At 39.1% G+C, this 12,888-nt stretch overlaps 1 protein-coding gene across 1 annotated transcript in view; it reads right to left on the reverse strand.

Moving 5' to 3' along the window:
* Positions 1-392: 392 nt before the first annotated feature.
* Positions 393-12,888, reverse strand: part of clybl (citrate lyase beta like) — a 67,738-nt gene continuing 55,242 nt past the window's right edge. Inside the window, exons 4-8 of the mRNA XM_083537143.1 lie at positions 7,664-7,765; positions 6,715-6,808; positions 6,349-6,516; positions 2,112-2,236; positions 393-1,290 (exon numbers count right to left, since the gene is read on the reverse strand). Coding sequence (XP_083393269.1) covers positions 1,195-1,290; positions 2,112-2,236; positions 6,349-6,516; positions 6,715-6,808; positions 7,664-7,765 — 585 coding nt within the window. The 3' untranslated portion in view covers positions 393-1,194. The remainder of the gene's footprint in view (positions 1,291-2,111; positions 2,237-6,348; positions 6,517-6,714; positions 6,809-7,663; positions 7,766-12,888) is intronic.

Raw genomic sequence — 12,888 nt, forward strand, 5'->3', positions numbered from 1 at the left:
GATACTTAATTTGCAGTTTATTGGCTTTACCCATTCGTTTCACCAACAACACTTACCTGCCACTTTATTGAACATTCATGCAACTGTCCAGAAGGATGTCAGCAGTGCAAAACATAAAGGCATGCAAACACCCTGAGATCTTTATTTGATCTGCTTAATGTTCATATCAAACATCAGATTAAAGAAAAATGTGATCACAATGATGTAGACAGTCGCATAGTTGATTGAGCCAGGCAAACAGGTTTGCATATTTTAGAAACTGCTGTTCTCATTGTATTTCTTTTGCACACAATAGTCAAAGTTAAAAAGAATACAGAACATATCCAGTGAGCAGAAGGTCTGCCAACAGCAGCTACTTGTTGAGAGAAGGAAGAGGAGAATGGCAAGGCTGGTTTAAGCCAACATAAATACTATGTTTATCCATTTAATCACCCCGATAAGCAGAATGCATGTCACCATACATCTAGGTGGATTACAGTAGATGACCACAAAAGGTTTCTGAAATGCTAGAGACAGCGGGTACACATTAAACAAAAAAAAAAAGTAAACAGTTTAGAACCAAAATAAATGGGTCTTGGTCTCTGTGACTCCAAATAAATCTAGATTATAAGGAATGCAAGCTGTACATTTTGAAAGGGTGCAATAGTCTTACTTATATAATTACTCAGTTTGAGAATCATGTGAATAAACAACAAAAAAGTTGACAAAATTCATTTAATATTTGAGCAACACTACGGAAAATGATTCATATATTTTCGCCCTACTGTGCCAGTGCTACTTCTGTGCTGAGAACAGCTTACCACCCACATAATATGCAGTTTGTGGTCATCCAGAGGTTATACATTTTCACTAATGGATTGGATGGAGGGGCCACAGTGAATAATTGTACATGTATGTATTTAGATGAATGAAAAAAATGGACCTTCAGCATGAATACAAGGTAGATTTAGCTAATAAATTGAAAAATGAGTGTGCGTTATATACATATCACAAAAATGAAATTAAGGAAACCCAGTTCTTATAATCTAATCACTTCTTTGACATTGAAGACACTCCCATCAGGCCATCTAGCGCAGCCTTATAGAGCCATAGATGAGCCACAGTTAATGGTCTGAGAGGGCACGCATCTGTCTGAGGTTAACAGTTTTTTGTCCGATGTCCCGCGCAGTGACAGATATGGCTGCCCGGTTTGGCTCACTTGCCCATGACAGCTCTGGCCAAGGTGACGATGTTCTGGGCCTGCTTTAACGACGGCATGTCAATCATGCTGCCACGGAAGGTGAACGCACCCTAGAGAGAACAAAGCGCAACACCGGGTGGGGAAAAAAAATTAAAACATATTTTTAACTCTTACATCATGCACATATGTAACTGTCACCGCACTAGTTTGTTTTTATAAAGTTAACATAAAAAAATTGTTTGTTTAAAAAAAATTTTTTGCTCAAATTAGATAGTTATTAGCTGTTTGGAAACACAGAGAACATGTTCCTGACAGCTGCATGAATCATTGCTGGAAGTATTTTATTTGATTGTAAAATGCCTTTCTTCACTTTACTTCTGCACAGTGCCAAATATTTCAGTCAGCCAACATTGGCTACTATGAGAAAGAAGGTTCTATTATACAGGGCCATTCTTCCAGTGTTTCGGTTTATTTTTCTGTAAAGTGCAATGTTTTGAATTTAAGGCATCAACACAAAGTGACAGAAATAAATCCTAGGCCACATAATGGTGTTTTCAAGACCAGTAGGAAGGAGACTTTAAGAGGTCAAAGCACAAGTGTTAAAACAGAAAAAACAGAAATGCATGGCCTTAATGGCAGCTGATGAGAGCTGAACAGGAAAAAAGTCCACTTGTAGTCCCCGAGGCTAGTCTTAGTCTAAGGATTACTGGCAGCAAGGCTCAGGCAGATTGGGCATCACCAGCACATCACACAGACTCAGTGAGGCATGAAATTAGATATGATAATATTTTATCAATTGGTTTGTTTTCTTCTCGAGAAACACAGACATATTGATATTCAAGCTCAAACAAACTCAGCCCAATTCTCTCAGATACATGAACAAGAAAATATAAATGAAGCTGGTGGATAGAAATATATTGTAGTAAAGTACCTTTCCTGCTTTCTGGTGCTCCTCAAATGCAGCAATTAACTCTGTGGCCCAATTAACTCTATCCGGACTAGGTGAGAATTCCTCTTGAACAGTCTTGATTTGGTTTGGGTGGATGACTTGCTTTCCTTGAGGAAAAAAAAAAAAAACAAAGGGAAATATTTGATAATTATAATACATATACAAGAATATCAATAAAAAGAAAATGCTAAATCAGATCTGCTTGCTTTTAGCCTGAAATCCCAAACCTCAACACCTGGAACTTGTGCTGTAAAAAAACAATCAAACAACAGTGTAATTCTATACATCCACAGTTTGTTTTATAAAGACTTATAACAGTCCAAAAACAGCTTAAGTAGAGGAGGAAAATCCTAAGCCCCTGAAATGAGATGGTGCAGAAGGATGCACAGTGCAAAAATTGCACATGGGTAGAGCAAAGCCTGTGCTAAAAGCATAACGGACTTTGCTGAGCTTGAATGTGGAAAGTCAGCTTTCCCAAAGCAACAGCAGTGGGCACACACCATCTCCTCTTATTCGGGCATGGCTCCCTGGCCAGGCTTGAATTTGAGCTACACAGCAGGAAGAGAGGATGCTATGAATCATGGGTGTCATCCTGATTTTTGGCCGATGCCCCGCTGAACTCTGAAACTTTACTGCACGCTTAGTTACACTTCAATCTGAGCTGGCCTCTGCCAGCCTTTGCTTTTTATTACAGAGCTGTAGGCATGAAACACACACACACAGACACAAATAGGGAACATATATTCAGGGAGAAGTGTGCAAACACATGCACAGACTCAGATATAAGGGACTGACATGCATAAAGCTCAGATTTACTGCTGTTAATAACCTGATAGGAGGAATAGACATTACAAAATGATCACAAAATCTCATGTCTCTAACTACACTCTGCCTGTTTCCACTGATCAGGAGCTAACAAGACTGAAGGTAAATGGTGCATTCATGTAAATAAGATGATAGATCAGAACTGAAAGGCATGGCAGTGCATAGGCAGATAGTCAGGTAAACAAACAAACCAATAAATCAATAAATGAGTGCCAAGCAAAACTGTTCAAAGAATGGCATGCATGATCTCCAAATTTCCAGCCTCCACCATAATCACAAAGCTTATACAATAATCACGCATAACTTTATGGCCACTGATCAGGCAGAACATTATGACCACCTGCCTAAAATCATGTTGGTGTCCTTTTTATGCTGCCAAAACAGTCCTAACCTATCAAGCATTAACAGTATTAACCTCTTCGGCAACACCCCACAAGAGCTGCAGTTTTGGAGATGCTCTGACCCAGTCGTCTAGCCATCACAATTTGGCCCTTTCTTTCTGCTTCTAACACGTCAACTTTGAGGAAAAAATGTTCACTTGCTGCCTAATAGATCACTCCCACCCCACCATGGTGCAGAGATAATCAGCTTTATTCACTCACTGGACATGTTATATTGTCATAATATTATGCCTGGTCAGTGTATATCCATATGCAGTGTATTTCAGCTTCACAATAAAGCATCTGACTGACTTCACTCGGCTTTAATGATAAACACACTTCTGATTTAAAGCATTCTATCAGTTCTGTTCATATTCTGCAAGTGTTAATGAATTGTGCACACAACTAAAAACTGTGTACTGTTAAAAAAAATACTGATGGTGAGACGTGTATGCTGAAACAAATAAACCAAAGCAGCTTGTCTTCCATGTTTCCTTCTACTGGGTATAGGTTAGTGTAGATGAAGGACTAAGTGTGTGTACTATCTCTCTGTTCCCATAGGAGCCAGCCTGTTGGATCAACAACCTAAAGAGGAGGCTCAAGGCCCGTGCCTGCGACGCCCATCCCAGAAAAGACTGGCAGGGGGTAGTTCCCTCACATCAACAAAATATGCCCCCTTCCCTCTAGTGCCACCTGTTCAGGAGCTGTCTGCTCTGAGCCAGCTAATTACAGAGCCAGCAAAGGGGGCGTGCCAGGCATCCTTACCACAATACTATTGGCTGGCCGCATTGCATCATTTATGCCCCCTGAAGCCAGCGAGCCAATCATACAGTGCCATCTGGAGAAGTTTGTCTCATTGGCGTGTTGTGGTTTAGCACAGAGCCCTCTGTTAGGCAAGGTTCAAAGTACAACATTTTGGCTGATTTTTTTTTTTTTTTTTTTTTTAGGAGGATTTGTGATTGTTATTTATTTTTTTTTGCTTATTAGATATATTTTTTTTGCCAACCTTTCAATAAATTAGATCTGTACCAAAATGCAAATAAATGCATGCAAACTGTAATGTTTCACAGACCATCTCTGTAGGAAGAGATGATCATCAAAACTAGAATATACATTAATTTTAATAAAGCTTGCATTTAGGTGACTATTCTCACTCACGAATGAAATATGGAACTTTCATATACATGTCATATAGCCAGTCACACAGACTATAGAAACTACCATATCAAGTTAAAAGGATTTAGATAATACAGATTAAACCAAATCAATAATAGTTCATACATTTGTTAATATTTTTAATAATAATTACATTGTTTGTGAAATAATTAAATACTTTATATCCAATTCTAATAGACTTTTTGTGGTTATACACGCATAGACTCATGGACACTCGTGGATAAAAAAATCTCCACACCAAGTGGTGTAAGGGTCTCTGTGGAACTCAGTGGTTTGTTCTGTGTGTGTGTGTGTGTGTGTGTGTGTGTGTGTGTGTGTGTGTGTGTGTGTGTGTGTGTGTGTGTGTGTGTGTGTGAGAAAAACACATCATATTCCAACCAACCTGCCAATATAGAGACACTCTGATGAATTTCAAGATGTTCCTATTGCTATGCTGCATGATTAATCTACCCCTAGTAATTAGTTAGATTATTCGCAACCAGAAATCTGTGTCTGATTTTAAATGCATTTATGATTGTGTATCAAATTATGCAATATAAAAATAAATACCTTTATTTCAACCATTAATGCTTCAAGTTGTTTTGAGGTTTTAAAAGTTCTGAGCAGTAATATTTTCTTTTTTCGTTTAATCATATACATACATCAGTAATGAATAACAGTTGTGTGCTACATTTACTGGATATTTTTTTTTATTTTGGCAAAGCAAAATCTGGAAGTGGTGAAAATGGGGGGAAAAAAGAAAAGAAAAGAAGAGGGATAAATAAGAAGCAGGAGAATGCTGCAAACCAAAAGGCCTAGTGCTCTGGAGGAATGGCAGTGTTGTTGTAAACAGAGATGTGCAGGAGAAACAGTGTGTGTTCTGCAAACAGCCATTACATATTCATTAGCGCAGGCTCTGAGGAGGGCTGCCTGGCCTCCTGTGGCCAGTTACCCACTCACCGGGACTACACACACTCGCGTTGCCTGGCTACAAACCCACACAGTGCTAAGCTGCGAACATACGGCCAAGCTCGAGCTACATGCAGACAAATGCGCACACACTCACTTACATGCAATAAAGGATCTGCACAAATGAGCAGAACACAAGCATGCACCCACACACATACAAAATGCTATCTATCTAAATGAAAAAAATATTATAACTATATACTAACTAAATATTATTGCAAATAACAAGCAGTCAGCTGAATTATAAAAAAAAATTTCATTACTAAGTAAAATTATTTGTTGAAACATGAAAAAGCACAAACAAGCTAAAATAATCGACACAATAAACTGTCAAATGTTCAAGAAAAAAAAGAAAGAAAGAACTGATGTTCATCTTCAAAGAGGCATTCTGTAGAATTCATAAAGACACTAATGAGCTGAAGGAGAGAGAAAGAGATGGACAGAATGAGACTGAATAAGAAGAAATGTTTGAAAGCGTGGGTCAAAGATGTGAAGCCATAAAGGAACAAGCAGATCCATGAAAATAGGTGCAGTGTGAGGGAGAGCACCTGTTCAGCCGGCTTGTGCTGCAGTACACTCACTACATACCCTATATATCTAATCTCTTCTACATGCATTTATTTCTGGTTTATAAAACAATAAAATATATTCTATGGTCATTTGATAAAGCATTACAGATCAAAAATGACTTTATATTTTTTTTATATAATGTAATAATTATTCTGATTTACACAATTGCAATTATTAGTGGACAACACAGTGCATTCAGCTTTATTATAAAACCAGGAGGAACAGATCTGGTGTATAAAAGGGGCACATACCAATTACAGAGAAATAAATAAATGTGTATATTTGAGTTTGTATGTGTGTGTGTTTTGTGAACATCTTACCAGTAAAGCCCATGAGCGCACCCTCTCTGGCCTGCTGTCGCAGCCCTTCCTCATCCTGATAGTCAATGTACACAAGGTCAATAGCCTGCAGGCCAAAGGCTTTGGTGGTGACCACCACTTTCTGACGAGCATACAGAAGCTCTCGGGCATCCTTAGTCCTTGTTGCGCCTTTAACAGAAAACATTGCATACAAATATAAAGTATAAATATAGTATTGTGTTGGATTGCAAAAATGGAAAATGATATGAATAATAATAAAATAAATACTGTGTACTACAGAGCAGCAATATAAATGTATATTAAAGTATGTATATATAAAGCAATATTAAAACGTAAAGGATGGAAAAGTGTATTTAGATGGCAGACCTATACTGGCACAGAAATCATCAGAGCCGAAGACTACTCCGTCATGATGCAGGCCAACTTTTGGTCCGAGCTGACGAGCTGCCTCACACACAGCCTGGGACAGACACAGGATACACAAAGAGCTCTGTATATGCGTGCGCACATGTGCGTGTGCGTGTGTGTGTGCGTGTGTGTGTGTGTGTGTGTGTGTGTGTCTTGGCATTTAATTAAGTGAATCAGTCAGATGGCTCAAATCCCTTGCTCGACTCGTTCAATCAATGTCTCTGCTTCCGCTCCTCACATAATAGTTTAGACATGGAAAATGATCAGTTCTAAAAACAACTCACACACACAACTGATTATTAATGGCCCTGACACAGCCATGAGCATAAGGACGGAAAAGCTGCAAAATCTGTGAAGGCCGTCCAGGCTGGGGACGGAAGACCATCGCTGTGGCGGCAAACGGAAAGTTTGGAATGCGAGATGATCGTGTCGGGCATGAAGCAGATGGAATTTGTGTCAGGCTTTTGTTGGGGTCCAAATTAATTTCACTTCTCACTGTGACTGTGCAATATTTCTATGTCTCAGCTATGGGACACAGATAAGATAAACAGGATTTAAGAAAATGTAAAAAAAAAAAAAAAAAAAGAAAAAGAAAAAAAAAAAAAGCTGTACATGTAGAAGCCATATTTACTTTATAAAGCACACATATTGCACAATGCTTATTTATGATTACATTATAGATAGATAGATAGATAGATAGATAGATAGATAGATAGATAGATAGATAGATAGATAGATAGATAGATAGATAGATAGATAGATAGATAGATAGATAGATAGATAGATAGATAGATAGATCGATCCTAAGAAAAACAGTGATATACCCCTGCGCTCAGTGACAGGTTCTTTAATCTGACTGCTTTTTTTATCCAAAGTCTTTTCATCTGCACTCTTAAGCAGAATTTACCTTAAAATTCAGCAACCCAACCGCAGTCTCCACAAAGGTTACTAAGCGAATGGGTTCCATCAGCATCCGGTCTTTTAAGCACTGCTGAAATCTGTCAACAAACTGACACACACACACACACACACACACACACACACACACACACACACACACACACACACACACACACACACACACACACACACACACACACACACACACAACAAATATCATCTATCACTATTTTTTGATACATAATGATTAGCACTATATACAGGGAACAAGCATCAAAAATCACAATCTCAGAGAATAAAAAGCAAAACCTTTTAATCATGTTTACACTGATGGCGCATCAGGTTTGACAGACATCCAATTAAATAAATAAAATAAAAAATAAAAAAAAAGCACAGAAAGTATAGATTTTCTGTAAAAAAAATAAAATAAAATTGCTCACTCTTGGGGCCCTGGACAAATGCCTGTTTTGCAAGCTCCCTCATGACGTACAACATGTTCCGATAATAAGAGAGAAAGCTAAATGCCAAGGGACAAGATTTTAACTGTCTGGGAGTGCATTTCATTTTAGCATTTCTTTCTTTTCCTTTGGCGTTCCAGGGCTGACAAACCGGCGAGATGTACGACAATCAGGGTGTGATGTGGCACTTCTCCTTGCCTTTCATTTTTTATTTTTTTTTTGCACATTTTCCCGCTAATATTTGAGCTTACCTAAGAAGGCATTAAAATGAAGTTTAGTTCTTTGAAGACCAAAGCTTTTGCTTTTTTTTTTCCAACAGACCAGTTCACAGCTAGCTGTGCACTGCCAGTGGGGTAGCCCAAATTCCAAAATCTATCATCTGGAAACACACAAAAGCACACTCCGTCAGATATTTCCTTTCAAAGCCAGTTAAAAAAAAGAGACTGGGTGGAAGAGAAAGCGACAGAGAGAAAGGAAGAAAGCTCGGAGCAGAAATGTGTAATTCCCTGTCGTCGCTCTCCACGCTCGCTCCCTTTTGCACACTGGGAATCGAGGATCAAAATAACCTCAGGTAAGTCTGGGCCATTTTTGCCCCTAAATAACGACAAAAAAAAAGAAAAAAAAAGAAAAACATCCAATAAACACTTGGTTTCATTGAGGGATTTTGATTCCTAATGTGGAGAATTTTAATCATCTCCCCATTCAATCTCAGTAGGATAAATCATATCTAAGAGATTTGCATAAATATAAACCATCAAAGCCTTTTCATCTTCAAAGGGGTTTTCAAGACCCAATAAGCTTTGTACTGTAATCATCTGAGGTCACAACCCTGCAGGAGCAACGCTGCTATGCTAACACAGATGGCTTAGCATAATATTTCCCCTGAATCCTCCGAGAGGGCTGGGTTCCTAACGACACAGAGTTCCCTAGCTCCTAGAAACCTTGCCATGAGTAGCCCTATTTATTTGCCACCGTACCCCTGCATTTGGATCCAGTGCCCAGGTCCACTTATTTATCCAGTTCTTAAGTAAACATGAAAAGCTTTGGCCCGAACGAGCTACAACATACAACTTCAGAGGATGCCAGGATTGATTGGGCTTTAAGGATGTCGAGAAGTGGCAACTAATTACTGCACTTAAGTGTTATTACGTCGCTAATGTGTCTGAAAGGCAGCTTCTAATCAAAATTTACACACTGTAGCATATCTCCAGACTGTTTTGATGATACTCAACAGGGCTGACAGTACGCTCGGGCGGAGTGAGTGGATCATTAGGACCCTGCAGCCAACAGGGGGCATTGTCACAGGAAGCGACAAAAATAGCCTAACTATTTAAACACAACTAACTTCCAACAGCTATGTTGAAAGGCACTAGAGAATGGATAAGTACAAAAAAAATTACATTGTAAGGGTTCATCTTTTAACCCTAAACAATTTCTTCTAAACTACTTATGGCCATGATTATGATTTCCTCCCCAAAAACAAAGCTGAAAGACAAAGACTGTAGAAATGTGTTGATAAAAATAGGCTTAATTTACAGTGAAACAAAAATAGTTAGATAATAAAATAGTATTGATTTTGATGGGCTAACAGTACTTAGTCAGTTTTAAATTAGTTTGGTAACCGTTAAAAATGTAGGCTTTTGAAATCACATTCGCGTCGCTTCCAAGATCAGACATGAAGAAAGAAATTCAAACCGTCAGCATCAAGCATTTCAGATTGTGACCACTTTGACCACTTGATTTGCAGTATCCATCTAGGCATCCAGCTATTGTCCGTATAGAACAGTCAAAACACCAAAACTTTATCATACATTTTATAGCTAATATATTTTAAGGTGAAAAAAGTGACTAAAAATTGTCACTACACTGCAGCACAGTCGTAAAGATTTTTCTAGTTTTTAATCTTGAAAATTGGTGCATTGCTTACATATATTTACAGAAGACATTATCATTAAACTGTTAGCATCCAATACTCACATTATATGCAAATGTCATCACTCATTCTCATCACTGCAATATCTCAAACCCCTACTGCTCATTTCCATAATTAATATTTCTAAAGTTACTGTATCTATATCGATACAGGTGTTCTCTAAATAATGCCATTTCATTGCTGCATGTGTGTGTGTGTGTGTGTGTGTGTGTGTGTGTGTGTGTGTGTGTGTGTGTGTGTGTCGGGGGTGTAAATAAGATTCTTAAGGCCTCTTAAAAGACTGGGGCCAGCCCTGCTGCTTAACTAATAATACTATTCCCAGGTTGTAAGAGAAAAGAGTCTTTCTAACAGGTCAATGGCTCTATGTGAGCTGACCCTTCTAGTCCTTGTTCAGGCTTTACTCAAAAAAAAAGCAGCCACTCTTTAATAAGAGCTGCATTAGCCCTTCCTTCAGTGGCTGGAAAGTGGAGGGGGCCTGGCATTGGAGAGAAAGCAATCATGGAAGAAGAGAGCCTTGGTGGAAAAAAGGGTAGTGAATAGACAAGTTTTAATTAATTTTCTTCAAAAGAGTGCCAGATTAAATGTTTCCGGCCTACTAAAGTGCTCATTTCACTGAAGGGGGAAGGTGAGAGCGGGAGCCTAAGAGTGAGTCAGGGGGGAAGAAAAAGCACGAAAGTGCGTCTGTGTGTGTGTGTGAGACAGAGAGAGAGAGAGAGAGAAAGAGAGAGAGAGAGAGAGAGGGAAGAGGGTTGGGTCTGGAGTAGGACCCTTTCATGAGCGGGTGCACACACAGTGGCGTGGCGTCTAAAGAATGCACGCGGCACCGAAATTGCAGGAGGATTGTCTTTGGACAAAGGGGTGGGAGTTACGCCTGTTATACTCCAATAAGCCTTGTCAGTCAAACAAGGAGCGAGAAAGCAAAGAGAAAGGGAAAGCAATGGATTTTCATACAAAGAGAAACAAGTAAGTCCGTCTTTTAGCAACAAATCAGTGTGGTGGTTCCTCTTCTAAGCTAGGTGCAAGGGGGAAAAGGAGAAAAATAAACAGTGCAGGGATTTTCTGCCTGAAAGCTGAGGATTGGAGGAGGACAACCACAAACCAGGCTTTAGAGCATGAACGTCTCAGAGGGACAGTTTCTAATCTGTCAAAGTCCAGACAGTGAAAGATAGAGAAGAGATAAGGACAAAAAGAGAGCATTCAAGCTGTCATCGCCATTTTGGACTGTATTAGGAAGTAGAATTAAATGAAGGAATCTTGCTCATTTAACAAACAATTTACAAAAAATACAAATGACATCAAAAAATCTTTAATCATCTAAAAAATGCGAGACATCGTGTTAAACACTTAGCATAATAATTTGATCATTGCATGATAAGCTATTAAAACAGAAACTTTGTTGCTCATGTTTATATACTGTGCCTGAGAGCAAAAGAAGCGAGGGAGAACAACTCCTTTCATGTGTCTCTCTTTTTCTCTCATCACTTTCAAAGCAGCAGGCCCATGTCAGGTCAGTGCTACATGATGTCCTCACCATCACAATCTCCTATACCCTGCTGAGACTATGAGCAGGGAGCTGGACAAGTATGTGCAGGGCATACATGTGCACATCCTACAGCACTTCCACGCTGTGACTCTCTCACACAGGATAAGGGACGGATAAGATGGTGAACCTGTTATAACTGTATACCAGAGAAGGGTTCATATGTGGATGAGGTTGAGAAGAAAAACTCAATTTGGCCATAGCCATTTTCTGTGTATACCACAAATACAGCCACTGCAACACTCATGAAAAAATATTAGTCACTCAAACCTAATTCTCTTGTTCTCATCACCTGACTCAAGTGTTTCAAGAGACTCCAGTTGGGTGAGCAAATACGTTTGAAAAGGGCTTTCAAAAAAAGAAAAGAAAAAGGAACAAGGTGATGGAGAGAGTGAGAGAAAAACATGAGCACCTGTCAGCAATTAAAACGGCAAGAAACAGAGAGCGGCCCAGGAAATATATGAGCTCTAATTAAAAGCACTAGTTAAAAACTTCCTGCTTCTGTACTAGCTGTAGCTGTGAGCTCCCTCCGCCTCTCTCTCACATTCCCTTCCTCCACCTAGTTAAGACATTGTGACTCCTTTCAGGTTCTTTTGTAAGGCATCTGAATGCTGCAGATTTAGGTGAGGTGGATTGGGGGCCAGCCTTTTTTTTTTTGTAATGTCAGGATGAGGGTGTGTTTGAGCCACTGCGGCTCCTGAAGCAGCGGGGATGCGTTTCTATCAGACACACACGTGGACAGGAGTTGAAGTTTTCAACATTGACCAAAGTGTGCACGGGTTAAGGGTTTTATAGGAGGTAATTACTCTCGTTTAGGACCAGGTCGTGGTCTTCAGAGCAGGGCAGTCCAGGGTACGGCATTCGTCTACACAAAATATTTAATGAATGAATTTAAGGATTTAGCATTCTTACATGGACCATTGAAACACAATTTAAGGAGGCCATGACTTAAGAGGCTCAGATAATTCTATTCCATATCATCTAACATGTCAGACAAAATTCCTGATTTCGACTCGTGAAAAACAGGCCCTAGCCATAAACATCCAGCTGTAAAACTGAAATATTTTGTAATTGCTGCTTTAAAAGAGACCTGATGTTTACTCATCCTCTAGCGGTTAATACTCCAAGCATTCTCCTTGTTTCTCATTGATGGTGGGAAAAATGTAACGGTTATATTCAGGTCTTTATTGTATACAAATGTGTTTAAAGGGGAAAAAAAATTTAAATACATATTGTATAGACAATAAGACGATAATCTATAAATTCTATCACAGTTATTTCACACCGTTGTTCAATGTTCC

The sequence above is a fragment of the Silurus aristotelis genome (genome assembly GCF_946808225.1).
Source record: "Silurus aristotelis genome assembly, chromosome: 3".
Taxonomy (NCBI): Eukaryota; Metazoa; Chordata; class Actinopteri; order Siluriformes; family Siluridae; genus Silurus; species Silurus aristotelis.